The sequence below is a fragment of the Apteryx rowi genome, unplaced genomic scaffold (assembly GCF_003343035.1).
Source record: "Apteryx rowi isolate R43461 unplaced genomic scaffold, aptRow1 scaffold_325, whole genome shotgun sequence".
NCBI lineage: Eukaryota > Metazoa > Chordata > Aves > Apterygiformes > Apterygidae > Apteryx > Apteryx rowi.
The window spans coordinates 65012-91898 of NW_020449697.1; the positions used below are offsets into that span (position 1 = coordinate 65012).

The 26887-nt window shown below is 50.8% G+C and overlaps 1 protein-coding gene across 1 annotated transcript in view; it reads left to right on the forward strand.

Moving 5' to 3' along the window:
* NXN (nucleoredoxin) overlaps positions 1-26887 on the forward strand; it is a 66359-nt gene that overhangs the window by 27225 nt on the left and 12247 nt on the right. Inside the window, exons 2-5 of the mRNA XM_026071444.1 lie at positions 19873-19990; positions 21475-21608; positions 22093-22193; positions 22984-23090. Of these exons, the coding sequence (XP_025927229.1) occupies positions 19873-19990; positions 21475-21608; positions 22093-22193; positions 22984-23090 (460 nt within the window). The remainder of the gene's footprint in view (positions 1-19872; positions 19991-21474; positions 21609-22092; positions 22194-22983; positions 23091-26887) is intronic.

Here is a 26887-nt window from a genome sequence, read left to right on the forward strand (position 1 = left end):
AGGAAAAAAGCAGGGGAGCAGCTGAGGCCTGGTTCATGCAGACCTGTTGCAGGAGGATGGAAGCTCCTCTGTGCTGGGACCTTTCCCCGTCCAGCTTTTGGGGCAGGTCAGCGGGAGCAGGCTGGGGGTGTGCAAACAGTGGAGGGGTTCATCGGCAGGATTGAGTACGTAGGAGTTTGACCACTTAAACCCATGTTACACTTATGCCATAGTCCTGGTCYTTAAATAAAGGTGCCTGCCCAGGCAGTCATACAGTGGCAATAGCATTATGCCCGTCCCCTTGCTTACCTTAGTGGAAATAACTTCCTTCTGAACATAGGCCTCCTTTTTTAGGTTGCGATGGTGATACGTTGTGTTTTGCRGAAAGCCACAAGAGCAACAGAAGTGCCCAAGGTGCTCTGCTGTGCATGCAGCCTCTTGGGGTGGCAGGATGCAACGAGTTTCTATGGCAAGCTGTGCCACCAGCAAAACTAAATCTTTCGTGTCTCTTCAGCATTTACCAGTGAGAGAGAAGTTTGCACAGCTGTTGGGTAGCTCTTTTTTTAAGAAGTTAATACTCAGCATCTCTTTGATCTGGTTCCTTGTAGCTTGCCAGCTCTGCCCATAGACCTACTGTGTGTGTCCCCTCTTTCTAGCTCTCTTTCTGTGATCCTTGGGCCATAGATCCAGTCCTCGGGAGATAAAAACCTTCTGCATGTTATTCCTTTAACCAGGAGATATGTGTGGACATGAGCATTTTCAGTTCTGCGGTTGTATTCAAATTCTGTTTGATTGCTTGTTTTAGTGGCAGCGYGGGGTCCTTCCAGAGCCCTTCCAAGTGGAATGTGGTTTAATAGCAAACTAGCTCCAGGCCCAAACAAGCTGCGTGCTTCCTGCTTCCCAAGCACCTTCCCCAGGCTCCTCTTTAAATATCTGAGCCGGTGAATTATTGCCTTGAGTTTTGTGAGCCCTTTGAACTAAAATAAATGAAAAAGGCTCTGGGGATGAGGCCTCCGATCAGTCACTCGCCTTTTACCTCTGAGGGCAAGGGTTTGAGGCAGGTGTGGGATTAAATGCACTAAGTTTGGTGCCCTTCGGGTCACGTCCTGATAAGCCAGGTAATGCTGCCTGGGTGTTTGCCACAGCTGGCACCGATCTAAGAAACTGAGCGTGCCCCCGGTGTATTGTAGTAATGCTCAGGAGGGTTCAGCCGCGGGTGGCTTCGGTGACGCTGGTTGAACAGAATTTGGTGCCGCTCAAGTCATCAAGAGTGCTGGTGGTGGGAAAGGTATGGAAGACCTGAGAAGGCAGTCCTGGACCTGGGAAGTGTCCCAGGGAGTTGGAGGGTAAAGAAGGGACCAGGAGGCTTTGGGTGACAGGCAGTGCTCTGTTGGGTTCAGGTGATGGGGCTCCAGGTCCTGGCGGATGCACGTCACAGCGTGACCTCTCTGGGGTGTGCTGGGTGCTGGCTCGGCGCAGGGGGTGAGACTAACCGATGAGGGTGCTGCTCTCCAGAACGGCAGTGGCCAGCGTGCGTATTTCTGACTTAGCTCTGAGTAGAGAACGTGGCCTGGTTCGGGACACCACTTCTTGAAGAGTGCGTGCTGAGGTCTCCCCACCTGCAGTGCAGCTGGGAATGCTTTGGATGTGTTGTAATCTGCTCTCAGTTGGCAGAGACAGGTCCGGGGGAGACTCAGCTATTGGCAATATTCATCCCGTTTTGGGCTGGGAGTGCAAGGGAAGGGTGATTCATCTCTGGGAAACGGAGCGTTCAGGCTGGTGCTTGCAGAAGCAAAGGCTCTGTGCTGGCCCTGCGCATACGAGCATGCAGGCCTCAGCTCAGGGCGATGTGTGCTTAGTATTGGGATACGTCTAATTTTTAGGTATCTAATGAATTCTCTTTCTAAAACTGGAGTCAGTTCATCACTAAAGGTCCACGTGCAGTTGAAAACATGAGAGCCTTGGATATGAGGAAATAGTTGTGTCTGAGCCCTTATATTTTGCCCCATCCAGGGGAAGAAAAGGCCTTGATGGAGGTAAGCCTGAAGACTTTGTTGTTTGGGCAAGTGATGATGATACGTGGTACCAAAGCGTTGTGTAATCAGGCTTCGTTTTACATTGCAGATGTGAAGCTGTTGTGCTCAAATGCAGCGAAGTGGGAAGCAGGGCAGGCTCTTGTCTGTCCTTCAGCGTTCCTTTTCCCTGCTCCAGATAAATTGCTCCTTGCCTGCCTGGCTTGTGCAAGCAAGTCCTCCCTGTCCTGCCTCCTGGGTCRGTCTCTTAGATGATTGAGGGATACCTGGGACCACATTCCTTGCGCGATGCTCTCTTAATGTTGTTATTTTGTTAATGAGTGTCTGAAGAGGCCTCATTGGAAGATACTGGCTTAYGGTGAGCGTCGGCTGGGAAGGTGTCTGGTCCCTCAAGTTCCACTTAGCAGGCTCAGACACAGTTAATGAAACAGAAGTTCCTTTCCAGTCTGGTAGAAGTGCTCAGCATTGCACCCGATGAATGGGGCTCCCCGGGGATGTCGTAACAGCTGGACTTGAATTTCAGAGCATTAAGAGAATTCCCTACAGAAATACATTACTATTATTTACTATCACTTTTGCTGTTGGAATAGCCCCTGGTGGCTTCCCTTATAGAGTTGTTGAAAGAAGATAGTAGCTTGAAAAAGCCATGTGGCAAAACAAGACACAAACGGACCTCTTGGTGGCATTTATTTTCTGAGAATCAGTACTAGAACTCGAGCTTTGGCATGGCAGAGACCTTTCTGACGAGGCTTTTTATCCCTCTCAAGGCTGGGCTGCCAGTGAGGACCAGTAAACCTGAGCGTCAGGTCGTTCCCAGACTGCAGCCTGATTTGTGTCTCATTATTTAATAGTTACTGTTAGTTAGAGGGCAATGCTTTACGGCTGCTGGTGGCCTGGGGTCCCAACCCCATTTAGTCTGCTTCTGCCTTCCCTGCTCTGATGACACTCTGATTTTGCTGTGGGGCAAATTTAATCGTGATGCCTATCCAGAGCACTTTGTCCTTCAAAATCCCTGATGGGCGATGGAGAGAAGGGGAGCCCAGTCCCAAAGCTGCTGAAGTGTGTGCGAGTCTTTCTGCCGATTCCTTGGTCAGTGACTCAGGTTTTGCTGGGAGTGGTGTTCAGCCTGGGCTCTAGGGTAGGCTTTCCCCTTGGGGGTCGCCCTCCCAGGCCTGGACAACCTTTWCTCTAGAACTGGTGCTTGAAGAGGAAGGTGTAGCGTAGGTGGGTATAGACAGGTTCAGTGACACACTGTGCACGTGCCCTAGCGGGTGCTGGTGGGATGGCTGGCTTTCTGCCTTTCCTATCCTTTCATGTGTTGCAGCGTATGTAATGAGCATCTGCCTTCTAAGAGAAAACAGATTTGAGTTATAAATTTGGAAAAAGAAGGAGCTATTTTGCTTAATGCTTTTCACACTGATCCACAGGCATTTCTGTAAGAGCAAACAGCATCTGGTTCAAGAGTAGTCTTGGCTGCTTTGAACTCGTGTAGCTTCTGCAGTCTCGTGCAGAGATTGATGTTCCAGATGCCATTCCTAGGAATCGGATCAATGACATGGTTATTCAGACTTTTCATTTTTTAAAGGAAAAAAAAAGTAGAGTATATTTTTTAAGATCATCTGAAATATCAAGTATCTGTAAGTATTTTTTTTCAGTGTAAGGCACTGCCGACTATTTCCCTATTTATAAACCCCATTCAGAAAGCAGAAGGAAGTGACTGCCTGTCTTGATTTTCTCCTGTTCCCTCCCTCCCGATTATAATTCCCATGTCCCTTGTGTTGATTTTTATACCAAACAAAAACAAAGAATTCATCTCAAGTAGAGAGGCCTTAACTACAGTGATGCCCTTGCACCGTCAGCCGAGCATGCTGTCCTTGTGTGCGCTCTCTGGAAGGCTCCTAACTTGCTCACACATGTGGCAAAATTAGAGTGACAGGGAAAGTGCTGGACAGCTTTGGGGGGCTGATTAAACTTGATGAAAACCCCAGGCCTCTGCCTGCTCCGCTTGTCAGCAGCTGGTACTAGCTGGCATAGCTGCCAAAAGCTGCTGCACGCCAGCTTGCTGTTGCGGTTTACCAAAACCAGGATTGTTCTTTACCTGTTTCCCAACTACAGGGGCACCAGTGCTGCCAGCATCCGGGAGCTTCATGGTATTTGGTATACTGCCAGTTTCTGGGTTAGAGAGGTCCGCAGAGACTGAAGTCCCTCGCTCAGGTCTCTGTATTTGGCAGGAATTGACCCTGTGTCTCCGCAGCGAGTCCCATAGGAGAGTCCTTAACCCCGGGACTAGCCCTTTTAGCTATTGACTTGGCTGAGAGGCGTTAACTGTTGGGATCACAACCACGGGGCTTTGCTTGGAGGCTCCGGGCTGCGTTTGGCTCCTGGGATACCCTTCGGGCATCTGGAACGAAAGTTTCCAACTTTCACTAAAAGCCCTTAGCCAAGAGAAGCAGCCGTGCCCTGTCCCCCTCGAAGGAGGGGAGTACGGCTAGGCCAGCGGCTGAGCGGGCAGCAAGGCTCGGGTCCGCTCTCGGCTGTGCGAGCGAGCAGCACCCAAGTGGACCGCTGCTCTGATCAGCAGAGAGGTCACCGATTAATTTTTGCCTGTTCAGGGTCTGGCAGCTGCATATGAGACAGAACAAAATTCCACAAAATCAACTGAAATGAAGCTACGTATTTTGTTCTCATTAGTGTAAAACCATAAATTCTGGTGTTTCTGATGTCTCCGAAGAGAGAYGGAGAATTAAGTCCTGGAGAATGTAACCAGGGGATACTTGAAAGGCAAATTGTTCACATACTTTCTCTTGAAAATTTGCATGAGTGTAGTAAAAGGTCATCTTAACTGCAGAATCTGCTCCTCAGATCCGAGCCTGCTGGTGGTTGATTGCAGGAGCCTGTTGCTAAGTGTTCCTGGAAACGGAATAAAGATGAAGCAAGATAATTGAACAAGAAGGAGAGAGAGGGGAAGAAGCTTGGAGCTAATAGTCTCACTGCAGAGCTGCCAAATGAGATGAATATGTTGGAGTTTGACTCTGGAGCTGTGTTTAATCATTTCTGACTGAGGGGTGGAGAAGAAGTGACCAGGCCTAAAACTTTGTAGCAGATCCTTGGAAAAGCTGCTTGGACGCGAGCAGATTGTTTGCTTGCATTTCCCGTAGCTCATCGGACTCCAAGTACATTGCTTCCTAGCATTTGAGTGGAGGACAAGAGAGCAAAACCTACGCTCCGAGGATGGGTTTTGTTCTTTTTGTGTATAAAAGCCCTGTTCCTGGAGTATGTGCTTTGTTAACTGGGGATTTTTTTTCTATGCTATCAGTAGTCACACATACACACACAAAAATCCAGTAAAAAACAAGAGCACAAACAAACAAAAGCAGAATTTGAATAAGCCAGAAAGCCTTCAACCCCAAGTGACCTCTGAGGTGTTTTATTCTGCCAGCCTTTGGTCACGCTCCCCTCTCCGTTGGTGGAACGGTAGGTTGGGCTGCGTTGGAAGGTTCCCTGGGCTCCACCGCTTCTCCCGGTGCTGTTGTTTCCTCTCGGCTCTGGCTGGCTCGGTAGCTGGAAGAGCAGGACGTCTCCTGGACATGCTGGAGCGCTCATGGCCCCTCAGGAACACGCGAAGCAGCTAAAGCTGTAATTTAGTGGAGTGTCTTAAAATTGGACTGGGGGCAGCTCTGGATATTAATTTTGCATTTATATTCACAAGTGAATTAGTCAGGACTCTGAGCTGGGAATTTCCTCAAATCCCTTCTGAAACAGAGACTTTTCATTTCTGATGGTATTTTGCTCGTGTTAAGTGTGATCTTCCCATCCCTCCTCTTTGTCTCCTGGCTCTTCAAGCTCAGAAGCGCAGCGAGGAGCGGATGGCTAAACACGGTGCCTTCCCTGAGCGCCAGGAGACTCTGCGCTGCTGCTGTGGGGCGTGTTTTGCCTCTAGTTCTCTGAAGCACCCTGTGACTCGGTTCATCTCCTGCACAGCTGATGCCTGTTCTGTGTGTTGCTGAATCRAATGCAACCCTGATGCAGCTCCTTTTTTGAAAAGACAAGGAACCAAATTCCCCCTTAACTGTGGTACTTCTCTATTTTAAGCTTTTTATTATAAAAACACTGACTTGCTCTCTCCGTGGATCGATTTCCTGGAAACAGTTTCAATAACTGTTTCTGGAGTGTTTTTTATCATCCCAAAGCATTTACAAACTCTGAATATAGCAACAGCTAAAACACAGCCCATGTGAGGGAGGCTGCTGCCAGTGCACAGCAGTATTAGGCATTTTATAAAAGCACACATGATCAGCTCTGCAGACTCCTCCTTAGCCCCACCAAAAGGACAAGGCTGCTCTACTGCAGTCCCACCCGTGTCTCCGCTGGGTGAAGCCCCTGCGGCCGGGGACGGCGACCCTGCTGAGGCTGGAGGACTCGGTCCTGCCCAGCCGAGGTTCTCCAAGCCTCCAGGCCTGCTCCTCCAGCTGGGTCTGGCTGTCAGAGGAGGTAATTAATACGCTGCGTCTTATCAGACATTTTGAGTGCCCCTGTGGGATCGGTGTTGTCATCGGTTGCTGGAAGCAGCGTCTTATTTAGCAGAGGTCGTCGCTGCTGCATTTGAACTGTGCAAAGTCTCCACTGCAGGTGCAAGACCAGGGAGGGGGAGACGATTCGCTTGGTCGGTTGTGTTGCGAGATCGATTCTGGCCTTTCCGGTTGTCGTATTATGTCTATACATTGAGTAATGGACTCTAGCTGCTCCAAGAAACTATATATTTTGTGATTTCCGTGAGAAGTCAGGATGTAGCTGAAACTTCTGACCTTGCTACTGATTTATAGCCACCTCTCTTCTTCTTTTTAATTGGTTCAGCAGTTGCAAAACACGTCACTTCAGGCTTAAATAAAGAAGACGAAGCCCTGACCTGGTGTCTTGTTCCTCTGTGCTGCAGATGGATTGGGAGCCTTGGGCCTCTCGTGTCTCGGTGCCGAGTTTTAGAGGGCAGATCAGGTTCCCTCGGTTCTCCTTGCACCTGGCCCACCGTGCGTCTGCCGCRGCTCGGGCACGGGGGGCTCTGCGCGGACTCTCCTGGCGTTCTTGGGGCGGCCCAGCTTTCATCTCCTCCTCGGCCAGCGCTTTTTCTCATGCATTCAACAGGCGTGGGTTAGCGTGCATTGCTCTGTTTAAAAAAAAAAATTTGCATGTCGTAAACCCCTGCATCCCCTAGACCTCGTGTGCCTGGCCCCCTCTCTGCTCCCTTGTCACTGATTGTCCCTCCCCACCACAACAGTTGTAAAATTTTTCTTTTTTTTTTCTTTTCTTTTTTTTGACCAGTGCCCTGGGTTCCCGTGTGTCTGCTGGATGGCTCCAGCTCACCATCTCCCTTCGGTTCAAAGCATCCCTCTGCTCCTTCCCCTACCCCCCCCCCCAATTTCCCTGTCGCTTGCTCTTCTCATAGGTAGTTCTGCAAAGAGTTCTAGAATACAGTTTAGTGGGAAAGCCTACCTATAAAACAAGGGGGTGATTAGGTGGGTAAACGATTTCTCTAATCTCCTGTATACGGCCTTTTGCTGCTGTTAAGGTGTTAGCTTAATCTGAGCTGTATTTGGTATTATTCTGGTCTAGCTTTTACATGTGCAGTTGATTAATTGCTAATGCTGGACTCCGAGTTACATTTTCATATTTAGACATCGCTGGCCTGTCTTCTGTCGGGTTTACGTTTCCAACCTGCCGCCTTGCTGAAGAAGGATTGGGTTTCGGTTTGGGAGCAGGAGGAAAAGAGAAGGGGAATGCAGCAATCCGATACGGCGGTTTCTGAAATAATCCCTGTGTGCAGGTGACTTCAGACTCCCTGGTGTCTGTCTCCTGTGACCGTTCCTGTCCAGCTTCCCTCCTAACGAGCGGGGAAAGGAAAAGGCAGTATTTGAAAGGTGAGCTCGACCCGTTATGTGGGTCGCACATGGTGTTAGAAGTTAGTGTGACGGCGTTCTCGGCGGGGGCTTAGCTGTAACACGGAGCAGCGCATCTCAGGAGCTCAGCTGTGCCCCTAAAGTCCTTTAGGAAGACGCTGAGTCTGTGAGTCAGTCCTGGAAGTGCATCGTTTCTGGCTTAGCCCGGAGCAGTTTCGGTGGCGGGATGTTTACACAGGATGGATTTGAATGGCTCAAGACGAGAAATCCCCTGCAAGTGCAGCCATGGCGTTTAAACGGAGCAGGCTGTGGCTGTTACTGTTAATGGGAGCRACTTCCACCCAGAGAGCGGAGGAGGAGCGAGATAATTTAGTGCAGTCACTGGAGGGGGTTGCTCTGACCAGCGAGTCTCTGCGAGCACGTGGCTTTGGTTAATGCTCAGTATATTCTGATCCGAGCATGGTGCTGGGGCGAATCTCTTGAGCTACGTGGCCCTTTGGAGCTGGGAAGCAGCTCTGCCTGGGTTGCATGCAAAGCCCAGAGCCGCTCGGGTCGGCTTAGGCCGTGCGAAAGCGCAGGGGCTGTCGTCATCTCAGTCCGAGCTCTGCAGCTGCGTAAGCGTTGCACGAGAAGGCTCCTCGCGTTGCAGAGCAGGAGCGCTGCCAGACTGAGGTCCGGCGCTGGCTCCTCCGTGCTGCCCAGACGGGTGCTGCTGCCGCGGGGCCGCACGCTGCAGTGCTCTGACTGGGCCACCGTCTCCCGAGATCATGAGCACGGCTGCAGCAGAGTGTTTGCTTTTAATAATTTGAGTGTTTGTAATGATGCAAATGCTTTGTTCAGTGCAGGTTTCTTTGCAGTGAAATGCCAGTAGTGTTGCTCTGGCTGAGCTATTTCATTTCAAAAGATGCTGCATAATGAGCAGGTTTCACGTTTTTAGTATGTCAGCAGCAGTGGACATGTATTTGCAGTTGTCTGGGTAGTTTTACAAGTGTCTCCAGTGTTGCTGATTGCTAAAATGGACGTAGAGTGTTCATTTATATCCTGCTCAATGCTGTCTGAGGAGCACATCACTTTATAGATTTTTTTTATTATTATTAAAAAGGAAGAAGCTAATAGATTTGGACAAAGTGGCGGTTAGCAGGGTCACCAAAACTTTGTGCAAGTTAAGGCCAGCTACGCTGGCTGTTCAGAGCTGCAGGAAGCCGTCTTTTGCTTTGTTGTCATCATCTTGCTTTTTGATCTCTGAAAATGTTATGTGAGTTGGTTGTGCCCACTAATTTTTATTATAACTCTCATATGACTTTATTTGCCCGTGATATGTTAGTGTATGGCTACCATTCTCAGTACAATAAGTTTTCTGGAAAAAATCCAAATAACTTTTTCCAAATTAAAGCAAGTGTTAAAATGACTCTTAGCTTTCTCTTTGGTCAGACACATCAGTGAATTCTTGCAGGCGGCAAGGCACTGCCAGCTCAGAAGACGAGCCGAATGGTGGGCTTGCTCGGGACACTCGGGTCCCTGGCTCTCTGCTCTCGTGGTGTCAGTGTTGGTGGCTTTGATAGCAGTCCTGCAGCAGGTTTTGAGTACAGCGGTACAGAAGGTATCCGGACCTCAAAGGTGTGGATGAAGATGCCGCGAAATATTCGATGCTACCTTTGGCAGCATCCTTGCTTTTCCAAGTCCGCGCAAGAGTGAGAATGGTGGGGGTTGGTCTGGGGATGTCCCCAGTGTTTGGGTGTCCTGGGGTGGTGGCTGCCCTCTCCCCGCGCTGACCGCGGCGCTCCCAGCGGGGACATCCTGAAGCGCCGCTGGCCTTGGGCTCCTTACAATACTAACAAATGCTCTATTGTTTTCTCGGCAAGAGGGTTTTTGTTCTGATTGTTTAAGGTTCCCTTTTGGATTAACTGCTGAAAACAAAACAGAAACCACAGTAATACCTCATTGTGTCTATTAAACAAAAAAATCCCCCATTTTCCCTGCAGATTTCAAAGGCCTTTGTGTTTGATGGGAACTCTGTCGAAACTTCAGGCTTTTCAGATGTGTTTGTTTCTTAATGATCTGGGATTGCAAGGCGTTTGACCTCGAGATTACTATCAGCACTCGGTGCTGGCTGCCTTCAAACTAACAGTAGCAGCAAAAGCAAACTGCAGATAGGAAATCTGTGCTGTAACGTGAGGTAATTCTGGCAGCTGGCCGGCTTCGGATGACAGATGAGACTTGAGACCAGGAGAGACCCTGAACTTCTATTCAACGTCCCAAACTACCACCCCACCCCTCGCCTTTCCTATAACAGATGGAAAAATATCCCTTCCCCATAGAGAGAGAGAAATTATTATTTTTTCTTATTACCTTTGTGTTTACATAGCTGTTTCTTACTCAGCGCTAGTCATTTGGGGGCATAATTTATAGGGGCCATGTACAATACACTTCTACATGTGTCTTAAATTGTTCTCACAAACATTTTAACTCCCTCCGTCCTTGCTGCTTTTTGTTTGTCTTGTTCTCCTACTTCCAGAGCTCTCGCAAAGGGATGGTGGGAGCGGGTGCAGCAGAGCTCAAGCAGGAGCTGTGGCCCGTCTGCGGCCCGTTGAGCAGCAAGATGCGGATGCCTTTGGTGGAGGGTTCCCTCTTCCGCCGCGAGGCGGTGGAGCCGCCCGGGACCCGGCGCTGGGTGCAGGAGCTGGTACTGTGCCTTTGCGGCACTGTGCATCGGCAGCTGGCGCAGCGAGGGGCAGAGGGGGCTGCAAAACGCCACTCGGTCCCTCTTCTCCGCTCCCTCCTGCTGAAGTTGCAGAATTGTGCTGGGGCCTGCCTGTGAAAATCGTGGTGTTTGCCTSTGTTTTGGAGAGGTGTCTGCTGGAAAAAAAAGGCATTTATTGGGAATGCATGGAAATATATTTCCTAGTGCTGGATATGATTCTGCTTCCTTAAATTTTACATCATTCTCGAACTGTTGCATACAATTTGAGAAACACCTGAAAGACAAGCTTTGTGGAAGGCACGTTGGGTGTGTTGATAGACCAGCCTGTCCTAACGTCCTCTCTCAGTGATTTGCTGGCTGCATTGTTATCTGCGTGTGTTCAGACAAATGCTGCTAGCCCTGGTCTTCGGAGCAAATCAAGCCGCCAGCCCAGCGCCTTTCAGCGCCGCTCATCTCTTTGAAACTCGTACGTATAAAACCAATCAGGCCACCTTCGGTTTCTGCTCCAGGCCCTGAGGCTTTGCTCTCCATAGATCATGTTAACCACAGTAAGCTCTGCTCAAATTAAATGTTTTCATATCAGATGTGGGTTGTGGAAGATCCAGTCTGTCAGCCTGAATGCGTGTCAGGAGGAAATAAGGCAGCTTGCGCTCCGAGTCTGGCGTGTGTGCCAGGGCCTGGCAGCCATATGCTGTTTTGCCCTGAAATAAAATGCTCAGCTCACAGTTGGTTTGACTACTTAGCCCAGGAAATTGCAAAGAGCGGTAATTGGGGCGTTTAATCAGTAATATGAACATGTGTTGTTACCTTGGTGGGGAATAGCAGGGGCAGGGTGGAGCCTTGATGGGAATCCGAAAGGGATTTAACACGAGAACGGAAAAGTGCCGTTGCACGTGACCTCGGGACGCGGCCGTAGGGACGGCGGTGGCCATCTGCGGAGCTGCTGGCACGCGCTGCTGGTGTGCCGGGGGCTTGTGCGGTGCAAGATGCGCCGGCAGGGGTACGCTGCCGCCCCGGGGATTGTGCCTGGCACTGGAGCGCGTGCTCTCTGGCTGCGGGATCCTGGCGTGGCGGCACTGGGGCTGGGATGCGGAGCGACCAGGCAAGCAGGGGGATAAGATAAAGAAAATCGGAGGAAGTGACTTGACAGGAAGCGTGAGATTGTGCTAGCCCGAGTCCTCTCGTTCGAGGATGTTGGCTGCAAAGCTCCCTGGAAATGYGGAAAGAAAAGTCCTCCGTTGACAGAAGGATTTTGCCAGAAAAYCCTACAGAGAGGGTTTCCTTCCGCTTGGGCTCCAAATCATTTGCTGTTTTGTTTGGCAGTTGAAAAGAATAAAAATTCCAGGTGCAGAACTTGCTTGCACCCAGGGTTGCCCGTGCCTCCCCACGAGCCCGCGATGCAGCGGCTGCTTTTAAGGGGCGACGTGGGCAGCTGCCCCTGGGATCCTGCCTGTGAGTGTGTCTGGATCACGCTGCGCTGTGCTCATGCAGTTCAGTCACAGCAAAGAGAGCAGCAGATGTAGCAAGAAGGGTTTTTATTCTTATTTTTTGCTTGCACCAAGTCCCATTGCTGGAGTGTGACCAGAAGGGGGAATTTTTTGCCATTGGCACTGCTCTGGCTGGGCTGGGCCTCAGCGGTGTGCGAGAAGGGTTGTGGGGGCGACTTTAACTGGGCTTTGTCTTTCTCATGGGCAGCGTAGGAACGGGAGGGAGAACGATAATTCGGTGGCCTGGCTGCCTGGCGAGCCGCGTGCGCCGGCAGCAGAAGTGCTCCGTGTGTCACTGCTGGTCATTCACATCAGTCTTGTTTATTGCAATTCCAAATCCTCCTTCCCCAGCTCATTAATGCTCTTGGAGCAAACATCTCTCTCACCATTGTATTTCGTAATTAGATTTTAATTTCCTTTCGGAGAGAAACGGCAGCACAATAGGCATTAATTTATCCCAAGCCCACTTAGTCTTCTCTGTGTCATAAGGTCAGGCCTGGCCGTGCAGCATCTGCCCTGAAAAGCTTCCCTCTATACCTGGCTGGGTTTTGTTCCTTTACCAAGTTCCACTTCTGATAACGGCGTTCCTGTACGCAAGAAGCAAAGGGAAGGTTGAGGGAAGACTGGAAGAGGAGAAGCCCTTTCTCGAGCTAAGCTTGAATTGCAGGGACAGGCGTTAACTGGATTTAGATCCACGGGGCGAGGGAGCATCTGTTGTTCCGCAGCCCCGTGCTTGCTATGTGCAGAGCCTGGGTGGCCCCTTGCGCTTGTAAACCCTTTAAGGCACAATGTAAAAGCTGCAAGTTAACATTAGGAGCGAGCGAGGATAGAGAGGTCCCCTGCAGCGCTGGACTGCGAGAGCGGAGCGATGCTGACGGTTGTGGCTGTCTCGCCGCCCTGGAACCAATCCACCTGACAGAGCTGGAGGCAGCCCTGGGAAAGCAGCTCCCCGGACCCTCGCGCCCCCTGCACCAAGCTCGCTTTCCATCAGAGCAGTGCTCTTGAGTTTCTCGGGGAAACTTAGTATTTCAGCCTGGGTCTCTGTAACAAGAGACCGGCAAGAGCTGAGCTCATGTCTGTAGTCTGCTGAAGAGGTGACTGATGTGTCTGCTTGCTCTAGGCACAAACAGCATCAGCAAATGTGGGAGAGAGGTAGAAGAAATGGGTCGGGTCCAGCGCGGGGACCGTGGTGGACAGTGGATTACAGCTTACTCCCGCTTCCCATCTGCTGCTCTTTGCCGGTTTATAATTCTCATCTGCCGCTTGAGCTTTGTTTGCCTTGAATGCTGTGCGTGCTGGTCAGCTTTGCTTCCTGGGTCAGGCATCTCTAACGGGGGCTRCTGTGCTCGGGACATTTGGAGGAGAGGGTGGAATCCAAACAGAAACCATTTAATTGTGGTATCTGCAAGAAATAATGAAAGCAGTATGGGCTACTGTAAAGCTTCCAAACCCAAGCGCATGCTGACTTGGGGGAGTGTGCACCAGCACCGCGTCCCGGAGCAGCCGTAAGGCTTAGCAGCACAGTTGGTCTTGGAACAAGTGCTTGAAATTTTGCTTTCTTTAACTCATGGTAGCCAGTCTGTGTGGGAGCAACCCTGGAGCTTCTCACACCCTCGCCCACCCCTCTGCCCACAGCACACGTCTCCAAACCTGTTCATCTGCTCATGAGAAACTGCTCCCACGGTGCCAACTTCCCCAGGAAGGACTGGAAGCCCGGCCATGCTCCTGCGTGTGCACTCACGCGCCTGGTGGAAAGCAGCATCTTCCAAAGGCCTCTCCAAAGCAATTGCTTAGATTCTGGAGGTGCTGCCTCCRAGGGCAGATTTTAGAGGAAATGTTGCTTTGCGTTGCATTTAACAGAGAGCAGCAGCCCTCTGTGCTGGGGACGTAGTCTCGTGATTGTGGCGAGATCTGCTTCTGAGTCTTTGACTTTATCTGTCTGGATTTTCCTGGTCAGGGTGGAAGTGCAGGTTGCAAAATACACAGAATTAATGTTTCCCTTGCTGCTGGCCCGGGCGGATATCTCTGAAAGCCTTCCTTTCTCTTGGACGAAGGCAGCTCTGTGTCCTGTGGCGGCGCGAAGGGGGGCAATCTGACAATAACGGAGAGATGCAGCTACCAGYGAGGAGCGCCGTCCCGCAGACCCGCCAGCGGCTCCGCGGACGCTGGCTAGCAAAGCCTGCGTGAAACTAAACATTGTGTCCCAGGCCTCCTCTCCCTCGTTTGACTGCAAGCAGTTGTGTTTTATCCTTGCCAGCGTTAACCGCCACAGCTCAGGATTTATGTTAGTAAGTTAATGCGACCAGGGCCGATAAATCAATCGGCACGACCAAAAATAGCAGCCTGCAGCTGCTGAGAGAAGGGGTTCCCTTTCCCGTGAGCGCGCAGCGAGCAGAAGGGGATCTCGCCTGCCCCGCGGGCCGCCTGCAGCCCTTGCTCGGTCGCTGCGCGCGTGTTTTTTCAGGCACCTTTGTCTGAAAACGTTACCGTGGCTGCCTCAAAGCTCCCGCACATGCACCTCGCAGCAGGGCGAGCCCGAGTCACCGGAACGGGAGAAATAAGTGAATGGCTCGTGGGTGAGAGGAGCAGCCTGGCATCCAGCAGTGCTGCTCCGTGCTGCCTGCTCCCTAGGGATTGCCGGTCACCTGCCCGGGAGTTGAGGGAACAGAACCGCCCCGGTAGCCTTGCTTTGCATTTTCCAGATGGGGTTCCCAGACCGCGAATAATAAATGGCTGTTCTGAAGTCTCTCGCAGCRAGTCACGGATGGAGTCGCAAATGAAAGCCCAGCGTTGCGGTTGCCAGCTCTTCCGGGCGGCTCGGTGGTGCTTTGTGTGACGGATAAGATTACCGGAGGAATCTGGTGACTCTTGTTTTTCCGCTGGGCTGCCTGACTTAACCACCTGCACCGGGAGCCAGATGCGTTGCTGAAAAGCTGATCAGCCTTTATGGTGTCTGGAGAGGAGGGGTATTTCCTCACTCCAACTGGCTTTCGGATTGAGCGGAATATTTAATTTGCCGGGGGCGAATTGTGAACGGGGGGTGAAGAGCGCTCTGAAAGGATCAGCTGATTTCAGGCTGAATAGTCTCTAGATTATTTCCACAACTGTGTTAGCTTTGGCTTGATCCCACAGATCGGCAACAGCTGTTGGGAAGCGAAGCAGAGATCCCCTCTTTAAATGGACGGTCAAATCCTCAGAGTGCRGAGTGTGTTATTTCTATGTCATCCTCTTCGAGACAGGAAAAGCAGCTTTTCGAAGCTGCTGAGGCAGCATTCTGCTCGGCTCCAGGAGCTATCATCTGATCTCCCTGTGGTTTCGGAGCAAGTCGTAATTTGCTCTCCACATCCCACGCTTAGCCCAACACACGATCCTTTGAGAGGTGCGCGCCTGAGCGTGCGTTTGTTCAGGTACCCGACAACGCTGCCTTTTTCCTCCCGGGCTAACCTTCCTGCGGGGACCTGGCCTGGCCGCGCGCAGCCCGCTGCCCATGTTGCACTTGGAGAGTAACTGGATTCTTCCTTCCCCTGTGCCAAGCCTGAAGACACGGCCGGGCTGCGGGTAGGACTTTGCCAAGTGTTGTGTGTTTATTTTAGGTAGGCACACAAAAATGTTGGCTTCGCGTCTCGATTGCTCCCTGTACCTTGAGCTTTGCTGGTGGCTTGCCTGGTGCAAAGGAGTTCATAACTGATTTTTCATGATATGCAGCATTTTGCAGCCGTTCTCACCTCTTAATACAGTGACGTGGCCGGCTGACACCGCAGAAGCAACCCTGACACTGCCGCCTTTCATCTGCCGCCAGGCAGAACCGAGCAGGAGCTTGGCCTCCTTTCCAGCGGCTGCATCTGTGAAAATCCCTGGCATTTGAGCACAATTAGCCGGGGGGATAGTTTGCCACAGGACAGCTTCGCTCATCCTGTTGTTCAGAGCCTTTACGTGGAGGTTGGATGTCTGCTGAAAGCAGCAGCTCAGTTGCACAGTACAGCTTGATGTGGGAATCCCCGAGCAAAGTATTCAGGGCTCTGGTGTACAAAATCGCAGCTAAAGGTCCCTTGTAAGAAGCTCACTGGATTTTTGTTGTCCAAGATATCCTAAATGCTGCCAGCCTATTTCTGATGTCTTTTGTACTTCTGGTTATTTCATTATGATGTTAACAAAGAGATTTCCACCACCAAAAGGCTTCTTAAACTTCTGGTTCAAGGGCACAAGCAGAGGAGGTAGGTGCTCCTGACCTCCTGACGCCCAGCGTGACACCGACCAGCCCGCTCAGGAGCCGGAGCGGGAAGCCTGTCCATACAGTGTGCATGAGTGGGGGGGGAATAACCAAAGGGTGTTTGAATTCCAGAAATAATAACAAATACAGAACATCATCATCAAGCCCATTTCCTATCAAGGTCACATGCTTTCAGGTCAGATCTGCAGTAAAACAAGCCATTAGACTTTCTCTTTAGAAGTGTCTGATGCGCTTTGGAAAGCTGAGGCTGATTGAAGGAGCCCATTACCATGGGGACGGTGGTAAATCTTGGCATTCGTCCTTCAGTGCATGCGTTTTTCATTTCCAATCAGCTTTCCTAATGCACAGGAGAATCATCAAATCCAACTGCTCTGACTTAAAACAGCACATTCATGTACTTTCTGATACAGACATCAAAATTAATATTGTTAGTGCTTCGAGACCACTAATTTGCAATTCCGGTCTTTTATAACCAGGTTTAAAATGGCAGCCCAGTTCCAGTGTTCTTAAGTGCAATCATCTTGTTTGTTCATCCATGTCTTAACCGTGGGTTTAAATGATAAGCCAGCAAATAGTCTGTAGCTTTACAGCCTTTCACGAGGGGACTGATTTATTGGAATCAGTGCAATACTCCTCAGGAACCTGAACTGGTTGAACCTTTCCGACTGCAATACTGAGGCAGGTAAACAGGGTGATAGAAGAGGTTTTCATCCCAACTTTGGATCATTTATGTGGTTCGAATTGCTGCAAATTCTAAGCAGCGCTCAGCRTGCATGAAGCTCTGAAACGCTTGGAGCGGCCTGGGCTTGCTGCCTGCTGTTGCTCGGGAGCCGTGGGATCCTTGCAGCTGGGTGCAGATGCAAGGCGAAACCTGGCAGTCCTGGTTGCTTTTTCATAGTGTTCCCCTGAGCCGTAAGCGCGCCCGACGTGGCCGTCAGTGCTCGGGGCCAGCAGAAGCTCAGGGCTTGGTTTCAGGTCTCTCAGCCTGGTGACGGACACACTGGTAATGGTCACTTTGGGCCCGGCGGGACCTAACAGCTTCCACGTCCTGAGAAGACCCAGGGCCAGCTCTGGGCAAAAGCTGGCGGGTCTGCTGGACCCTGCAGGCAGCGCGGAGCCAGCCGGGCACGCGTGCGCGCTCGCTCCAGCACGTCCAGCCGGAGCTGGTCTCGTTTGGTTTTCTCCCTTTATCTGGGGTATCCCAGCCCCGTTCCTTCGAGGAGCAGAGAGCTGATTTAGCCGTTTGGCTCTGACATGCAGACCCTGTCGGTTCTCTCAGCCAAGCAAAACTGCTACAATACGCTGTAGTGCCCTAAGGGGAGCTGCTTTCCATATACAAAGGACTTGGCAAAATGAAGTAAAACTTAAGTAACTATTTAAAGAGAGCTATCCAGTTGCTAGCTGTAATTTCTTCCTTGTTTGCAACACCCTCTTAAATGCTTGTGATCCTTATAAAGAGCTTTTCTCCACCCCTTAAACTTCACAGAATTGGATTTTACCTTCTGCGGTTTGAACACGCTCATTGTAAGGGGGCTGTTTTGCATTTAGTAGCATTTTTTTCTCCTTTTTTTTTTTTTTTATGCCCAAGGCCATTTGGTTTGTGCATCAGCATTGAGAATGAGTCAGCTTGGCCCGAGAAATCTGTGTATTAGGAATCTAAGGCCAGTGGGTAGGACACAAAGCATTGTATTTCCCCAGGTCTTAGCAGATGGAGATTAATGAAGTCTTTCTGGATCTGGTTGATATTTTCCTTTAGACCCAAGAGGATTTTGATAACACCACGTTGCAGTTAGGCCAACTCACAAAGCCTCATTCAGGTATCTTTTTGTAAAAAGATTTTGTAAGAAATATTTCATACGCTGCTGTTAAAATCTAAACGTCTTTGTGACTTTTCTCCCTCACCTAGATCTCTAGTTTAGCATACAGAGAGATCCAGTTTGCTCTGCCTGAACGTTGCAGCCCTTCCTGCACTCATTTGTCCTGTTCCCAAGATTATTCAGATCTTGAGAAATGGGATTGTCTCTAATTTCTAAATAGAGACAATGATCTGCAGAGCTGTGGCCTCTCTTGCAGTGGAAACATTTGGGTCCTATTTCAATATAAGATGATGAGGTAAGGTAAGCAGTGCCATGTGTTGTGGGGGTGTCTCTGGGTCYGATCCTGGATGGCACAAGTACCAGCGCTCAGTGTGTCCCTAGTACTGCTTTTGGGGGGGGGGGGTGATGTCCTCATTCTGCAGTTCTCGCATTGCTGGGCTTGGTTCTCTGCTGGCCCAAATGAACTGTAAATATCTGGAGCCGAGGAGGGTTTGCAGAACATTGCTTGATGTTAGGGGAAGCTAATGATTCATTTCCTTCCCTTCTGGCTCTGTGCTGTGATTTGATTTTATTTAAGAGTTTGATAATTCACTGCTGTGCTGTCTAGGTTGAAATGCTTGGAGTAACATAAGTAAACGCAGGGATGAGAACAGCTCATCTCCTGACAGCTCTGAGACTGGCTTCCCTGACCGCAGCCATCGCTTGCTTTTAGTTCCCGTCAAAGACGCATCGGCGTGGTTAGAGGCGGCCACGGGGGGTTATGAAATGCAGACTTCCCCGGCGCTGTGTACACCTGCAAGCTGGGTCTTGCCAGCAGCTGTCGTCCTCTTGTTGCTCTGCATTCCCGTGAGCTTTTTTAGTTTGGTTAATCTTGAAATTATTTGCCAGAAGCATATGCTGAGAAACGTCAAACTAGAATTGCGTGACACCAAGTGCCGCACGTCCCTCGTTTGGGTGGACACGACTTGTGCTGCTAATCGCAATGACCAGGAAATGGCAAAATCTAGACAGGGACTTGGGCAGCGTGGCCGCTGCAGCCCACGCAGCTTTTGTCCGCAGCTGGCGGAGGAGGGCGGCGAGGCGGGCGGYGCGTTACGGGCGAGCTGCGTTACACAGCCCCCAGGCTGATGTCAAACCCATTAACYGGCTCCCGGGAACAAAACCGGGAAGCCCCAGTTGCAGCAGAATCATGTTTCTGTGTGTTGGCCTGGTTTTCGGCATGGCTGTATCTTGGCAGGGGCTGTAGGTTTGTTTAATGAACATTGCAATGGGAGGGGAGGAAGCAGCCAGGGAAGCATTACAAATTGCTTCAGAGCAGTGGCATTAAAAGTACTTGTGCTTACAATATCTTCTAAACAAAGACCTCCGAGTACAGCACAGAGATGGTAAATAGTATCCCCATTTCACTTGCAAAGAAGCAAATGCAGTAAGAGAAGAACCTCTTTGCCCATCACCGTGCGGCAAACTGCGGTCCCAGCTCCCAGCCCTTTTCACCGTCCCCAGACGAGAGTTGTACAGCAGAGATACAGCGTGTCTTTTCAGGCATTGGAAGTCCAGGCTGTACCAGGGGTCTGGAGAGATGCCTTCAAATGTGTTGCTGAAGCATCAGCTCTGTTTATTTGCTTAGCTCTGACTTCTTGTCTGAGAGATGCTAATGCCCCAAAAGGTTCCTGTTCAAGCTGCTAAGTTTACCTTCCTTCTCTCCCTGTCTTCCCTCCCGATCTCTTTTCCAGCTGAAACTGTGGAACAAGTACCGAGTCTCCAACATTCCTTCCCTGATATTTATCGATGCCTCCACTGGGAAGGTGGTCTGCAGGAATGGCCTCCTGGTAATCCGAGATGACCCCGAAGGTAAGACCTGGAGCCCTGTGTGCCGTACTAACCTAGGCACGCAGCTGCCTTTTTATTTTAGTTCATTTGCCTTTGCCTTGGAAATAAAAAGAGGAAACAAGCAACTATTGTCATACTTAGCTAATCAAGGCGCTGCATTATTTTCAGCATAAAATTCTCTGCATCGTTCCTGTTAGATCTTGTGTTTTGGTTTTGGTTGTTGAAAAGAACAAAGATTTTCCCTCCAGGATTTTTGTCTGAAGTGCTAATGAGGAAAAAGTTAGACTAACTGAAACATTAAGTTTAGATTTTTGCTGATGGAATTACATGGACAGACAGACTGAGGGCCCAGACTTCCCATACCTTAGGAACAGTGCCTTTCCAAAATACTGAACAGGTTTTTGTCACGGATATCACAGTTGGTTAGGATAATGAATTCCCTCATTATTTACAAATGAGACAGAAAAATGCTACTCTTTTCTGTTTCTGAGCTTTATTGTGCTGAGGGTTAATGTTAAATCTCATCTTCTTCCAATTTGCAAAAATGAAAATGAGCAAAATGTGTGCCCTTATTTATAGATTCTGCAGAAAAATAAACCTGCAGACCTGTCATTCATCTGTTAGCTTGTCAATGCAAATATACTACCAACCTGTCATTTCTTCATGCAAGATATGAAAACAGTGACTAGGTATAATTCAGGTGGCAGGAACTGTGTAGCAAGTACAAGTTGTAGTCTGAGCCATCTGTGACATTTCCTCAGCTCCAGCTGAATATATGGATTGATTGCTCTGGGAGTTGGCAGTAGACGGTTTGGAGCACGTGTTTGTGTGTATATACACATGCTTTCTTTGGGGGACAGGGTTAGGATAAGTTCCAGAAGTACCTGCATGTCCAACTTTGGAAAAAAAGAGCTCAGTGACATGGGGAGTTGCTATGATTAAAGCCTTAAATACAGAGGAAATGGGGTTGTGACGCTGAGTCCTGCACCCTCTGCTTCTCGATTACTGTCGAATTGCAGCTGGTGAGAAGCAGGGTGGATGGGAGGTCGGGAATGGGCAAAGCGTCCTTATCTGTAAGTGGAAAATGGTCYGACTGCATTCCTGAACACGCACCACCTTGCCCTCTGTTGTCGAAACCAATTCTGTTGACAAGGAAAAGATGCATCATGAGGCACAAAAACAGAAGAGGCTTAATCAGGCAGAAGTTGCTTTGACGTGGGTGAGGGTGCAGTACGCATGTGGGACGGAGGTGGCCACGGGGTGCGATGTGGAGCTCGGCTTCCCTGCAGCAGGCAAGGGGCTATGTGTCAGGGTGCCTGCACAGCTGAGTAGCTCTGCACCCCGCTTGGATGGGGAGAAACCTCAGTAGATCTCCCGTATAGGATCCCCCGTATCTTGGCAGAATGTAGGATGTTCTTCTAATGAAAATTTTTGAAACTGTAAATGCTTCACGTGCACCTTGCTGTTTTGTGTCTTCTTCCCTCCTCCATCCCAAACTCCCCTAGGTCTGGAGTTCCCCTGGGGGCCAAAACCCTTCAGTGAAGTTGTTGCCGGGCCTCTGCTAAGGAACAACGGCCAGTCGCTAGATAGCAACRTCCTGGAGGGCTGTCATGTCGGGGTCTATTTCTCAGCGCACTGGGTGAGTAGTAGGCGCTTTACAGAGCAACTGGAGTGAGCTTGGGGSCTGGCTTGAGCTCTGGGAGATCTCTTCTGCAGCTCCTGCAAGGTCACCAGTCCCTGCAGAGCTTGGTGGGCAGCAGGAGGATGAAGACATTTTGCCGATCAGTGTGTGAGCGGTTAAGAAGCTTTGGTGCTTTCAGGAGAAGCCATCAGCACTGCAATTGAATATCATCCTCAGTTGGCCCTTCAGAGGGGAAGAAGTTGACAGATTTTAAGAGGGAGAGGTTTCACTGGCAGTTTACTGAATCAGTGGACTGTTGCCAGAAGCACCAGGCACTTTCTAGGCAGCAAGGCTGCTTCCTGATGCTCCAGGAAGGATGAGATCATGACTGGCTTTTGATGGTGTCTAGCTCACTGAGACCTGTTTATGAAGGCTGGGTGCGAGTCCAGCCCTCTGAGGGGGACGGGGGACTGCATGCTCACGTGCGCATTGTGTTTTGCAGTGCCCACCTTGCCGAAGCCTCACGAGGGTCCTGGTGGAGTCCTACCGGAAAATCAAGGAGGCGGGTCAGAAATTTGAGATACTCTTCGTTAGTGCAGACAGGTAACGAAGCACTAATGCTCTGTGCAGGCGGGGCTGGCTGGCGAGGCTGGAAAGGTCTGTGCCTTGTGGAATGCGAATACGAGMGGAGCAGGGTGTTTGTGCTGCCGAAAAACCTAGGAGAAGCTTGTGCCTCGCAGTCGAGGAGGGCTGTGAATGAYGGCAGGCAGCTCAGGGCTAGTTCTGTTCTGTGGTTCATTCAAGCAGTCTCATTTGGGGAGGAAATGTTCCAAAAATGGGATGAGGCCWTAGAGAAGACAGTTAAATCACTCATAGGGGAGTGCAGGGACYCGCTGAAGACTGAGGTTTAGGCATTAAGATGGCAGTGGAGGAAGGTGCTGGTGCTGGGGATTTATCTCCRTGTGCTAGAGCAAGTTGGTTCCGGTATCAGAAAGTCTGTCCGAGTCCTTCATGCTCTGCCCTGCAGAGGAGAGCTGAAACGGAATCAGTGAGGACAACCCCGGGACGGAGAGCAAGCTCTGTCCAGGGAGCAGCTTTTTATTTTACTTTGTGGCTTGTGGGTCTGAGAGATGTTTGAGCCGCTGCTGTCACAGCGGGTTGACATTAAGACGCCCTGGAGAGTTTGAAATATTTTGTTGGAAAAAAATGCATTGCARAGCCCTTCTGGAGGGGCTGTGGGCTTTAAATTTGGTACAGCTCTCCCCAGGTTTGTACCTGCCAGCAGCCCTTACAGGTGGGACTTGGAATGGAGAAAGGTCTTTGCAGGCCAGATGTTTAATGAGGAAAACGAGGGGCTGCAGGCTGGATCCCATGCGCTGTTCCCGTTGCACAGGTCAGAGGACTCCTTCAAGCAGTATTTCAGCGAGATGCCCTGGCTAGCTGTCCCGTACACTGATGAGGCCAGACGATCGCGCCTGAATCGACTCTACGGCATACAAGGTAGGAAGGGCCCCGCTGATGCACAGCTCTCCTTTCTGCTGCTTTTGTTGAATATTTGTGATGTCTCCTCTTGTTTAACCAAAACAAGAAAACAGCAAAGCAAAGCAGAGTGCCCCAGGCAGAGCTGCTTCATGTTTCTGCCCTCCGCAAACTCACATTCCTACCACCTGCCAGGCAGGCTGTTAGTTGAAACCGGACTTCCATAAACAGCCTAATTCTTCCTGGAAACTTGGAAACTGTTTTTGGCTTGGATGTTTTCTGCCTAATTATTGATTTATTTGTTTTGCCTTTTCTTGAAGGTTTAAATTTCATTTTCTTGCTGTTCTATGCAATGCAGAGGCAGGCCATCGCTCTCCGCAGAGGCTGAGGAAGATGGCATCTGGTTTATGTTAGTGACATGAGTTAGAGAAGAGTGTGCGTTTGATGTAAACCATGGCTTCGCCTTTGCTGTGTGTGTCAGTGCCAGAATTGCAGCAGCCTTGGCTGCTCCGAGGGGCAGGGGGAGAGAGTCTGTCTGTCTGTCTGTCTGTCTGGGTGTTTTCAAAGTGTCCTGAAGATAAGAGCTCCCAGCAGCCCCCCTTGGGCCTGACGCACTGTTCATGCAGGGGACAAACTGCAGTGTAGTGAGGTGCAAGGCAAGGGAGTCTTCCAGACGTACCTGCAGTTTCTCCCTGTGCTTAAGGGACAGGAGGATTTGGAGCCTCCAGTCTGGCTGGATGGTGCGTGTTTCTCATCCGCTTCAGCCCAGAGTCGGTTGGACGGGCGCAGGCTGGAGGTGCCAGAGGAGGAGCAGCATTGCCAAAGGCGGCCAAGGGCCTGAGGACGCGGCTGGACCCTGCTGGTGGTCACTGCGTGCCTTCCTGGCTTTGCCCGCGTTGCTTCTGCAAAGCTTCATCAGTGAAAGGCTGCCAGAATGACCTGAATCCTTCAGTTCGGATTGTTCATCCGTGTTGGTGTTAATGTGATAGTTTCCCCGATTTGAGCATTTGGCTGAAGCTCAGTGGGCAGCAGGAATGATCCCTCTTTGGAGTCCTCCCCACATAGCCCTTCTGGGGTGAGCTCAGGTGCCGTCGCTGTGCTCTGTTCTCCGATGCGAAGCCAGGAATAACTGTTAGCCTGCTTTAAATAGCCAGCAGTTTGCTTCTTAATTACCTTCCCATGGGGCAGAAGCATTCCACTTTCATCTGTCTTTCCCCCGGCCTGTTTACAAACCTCTCCGGCGCTGGTTTCGGCCGTGCGGCACARGACGGCTGCCAGTTTCGCTGGGACTTTCTGTAAATAAGGTGTCCAGACTTGGACACTGCCGCGCCAGGCGTGCTGTAGCCAGGGAAACGGGGACAACAGCTTCGCTTTTAATACCAGCTGCTGTCTCCTTAAATGTCTCCTCGTTGCGTGCTGACCTGAAAATGTAAATATTTGCTGTTCCCTTGCGCCCTGACCCTCTTCCCCGGCCGGGGTAGCTCCCATGTTACCCTTGCTTTTCCAGGGATGCGGACGGGTCTGGCTGCAGGCCCCCGTGCTCCGTGCGTCACGGCTGCTCTGTACGGCGGGAACCTCGCTGCAGGGGTGAGCTGCGGCCCAGAGTCGCTTTGCGATGTGGGGCAGACTGCAGCGTGCCGCACCCGGTGCGGGGGGGCGCGTAAAGGCGTCCCCGTCCCGCCTGCCCCCCTGCGCGGCTCTGCCGGGCGGCCAGCAGGGCCGGGCCGGGCTCGGCGCTGAGCAGCGCGGGAGAGGGTTCCGTGGGGGCAAACCCTCGGGCGGCTCCCCGGAGGTTGTGGTTCTCCGTTCCATGTCCTAGCAGGCGCCGGCTCACCCCGGCTCTCCCGCCTCTCCGTCGTCAGCAGGGACGCGGTGGTAAAGGCCTCCTCGCCAAACGCTGGTGCAGAGAAGCAGCTTTGGGCAGTTGCCAGCCTTTCCGCTCTTCTGCCTTCCTAATGGTCCCGTTGGCTTTCTCCTTTTTGCAAATCTCCAGTAAAATCTAAAAACGATGCTGTTCACCTCTGACATCCTTCGCTATATTTGGYGTCATGCTTCTGGTTTTGCTCTGTAAAAGCCTGCTTGGCTTCTCCGCTTTCCTATAAGACTCGGACAACCCTGCATCATTCGTTGTGGCCGTCGTTGTTCTCCGTCCGTGTGGCCGGCCAGGCCGCCGGTCCTGTGCGCCTCGGAGCAGCCCCCGAGGCCTGGGCGTGGGCTGGTCTCGGCAGCCAGCCGGAGCGGGGAGCTGGGAGCCGGGCACGTGTGCACAGGGTGCCTTTCCCACTGCTTTTCTAAGGCCTGCGGGGGCCGTTCCCGGGGCTGAAATAACAAAAGCGCTTGTCTTCTCAAACTGTTTGAGTCGCTGAGCGGTGGAAAGCAGCAAGACGGGCAGCTCTCTTGTTGTTTTAGTCCTGTGTTGGCCCCTACAGCATTCAAAAAAAACAGTGAAAAACGTAGGTTGAGTTGCTTTATTTGGGTTTGCTTGAATGCCTCCATTCATAGCCCGTGTGGAGTCGGTGGGTTGTACCATCGCCACCTATATTAAATTGCTTCTGGGTGCAGCGCTATCTGGAGAGAGAGTCCTTTCTTGTAGCGTGGTTGTTTCGAAGTAATTCTCCATTGCGCGTGCTGCTCCCGGGCTGCGGGGCGGCTGCCYGAGATGAAATCCCTTCATGCGAGCTCTCCTTCTGGTGGCCCAGGGAGCAGTAGTAAAATTCATGCCCAAATAGGAATTGCTTCACATTGCCGTGTGTCTTACGAGAGATTTTGGGTGCCTGAAAATCCACCGTGGACTCCATCGCGGCTCTCTGGGATTTGCAGTCAGCTGCGGAGACTTGAAAAATCTGTTTCCTCCCTGCCCTGGGCTTTGTTCCAGACCCCCCAGGTCAYTCCTGCCGCCCAGCTGGTGGGAACGGCGTGGACATTGCTGTCAGGAAAGGTTTCCTGTACCGGTTTGCTGAAGGTTTCTTCTGAAGGGGTGAAAAAACAACAAAAACACCAGCCCGTGCTGCAGTTGGTGTATTCTCTGAGTGTTTTGTTCACAGTGATTTGATTATCCAGCCAACAGATTTAATGCAGATAAGATTTTCATGTCAGATATGGTTTTGGTATATAAATAAATAAATGCATTGTCAGGCTCAGTAACAAATTGTTTGGCCCGTGTGTTTTCATAAAAAGCCAGCCCCGTGGGAATCGAGTCCGTTTTCTACTGCCTAAAATGAAACTGAGCCCATCTATGCTAATTCTAATCTGTGCTTATACAATATTCATTGCGGAATATCTGATTTACAATTCTTCTGGATAAGTAGATTCTGGTGTTATGACTCAAGACAWTTACCAAAGTCCCCGAAAGGCACTAAAGAAATAAATAGTGGATGTAGGTGGGKGAGTAGGGGCTTGTGTGCGTGTCTAGGAGGGGAAACGTCTGGGTGAGCGGGTGTGAGACAGGTTTGCCTGCAGGGGCTGCTGGGCAGGGACGGTACCCGGGGCACCAGTCGGCATCTCTTGCAAATGGGACACATTTTGTATTTGCAGTAGGAAGTTTTAGCGGCTGGGTGCTTTGCTGTGTGTCTGCATCTGCAAATCGGGTAAAGCCTAAATGCTTTGAACTGTGCAGGAAATCAGGGATGACTGCAGGATCGCTCTTGCAGAATAATCTAGGTGTCAAACTCAGGCCCTTAAATTTCCCGGGTCGGCAAAGCTAATTTGAAATCTTTTCTGCGGTGAGATGGATTTATCAGGGTGCCTGGCAGAAGGACGCACAGGAATGGTTGTGGCCCCACTGGGGATGAACTCAGATTTCCTGGCTTGCAGGCTGT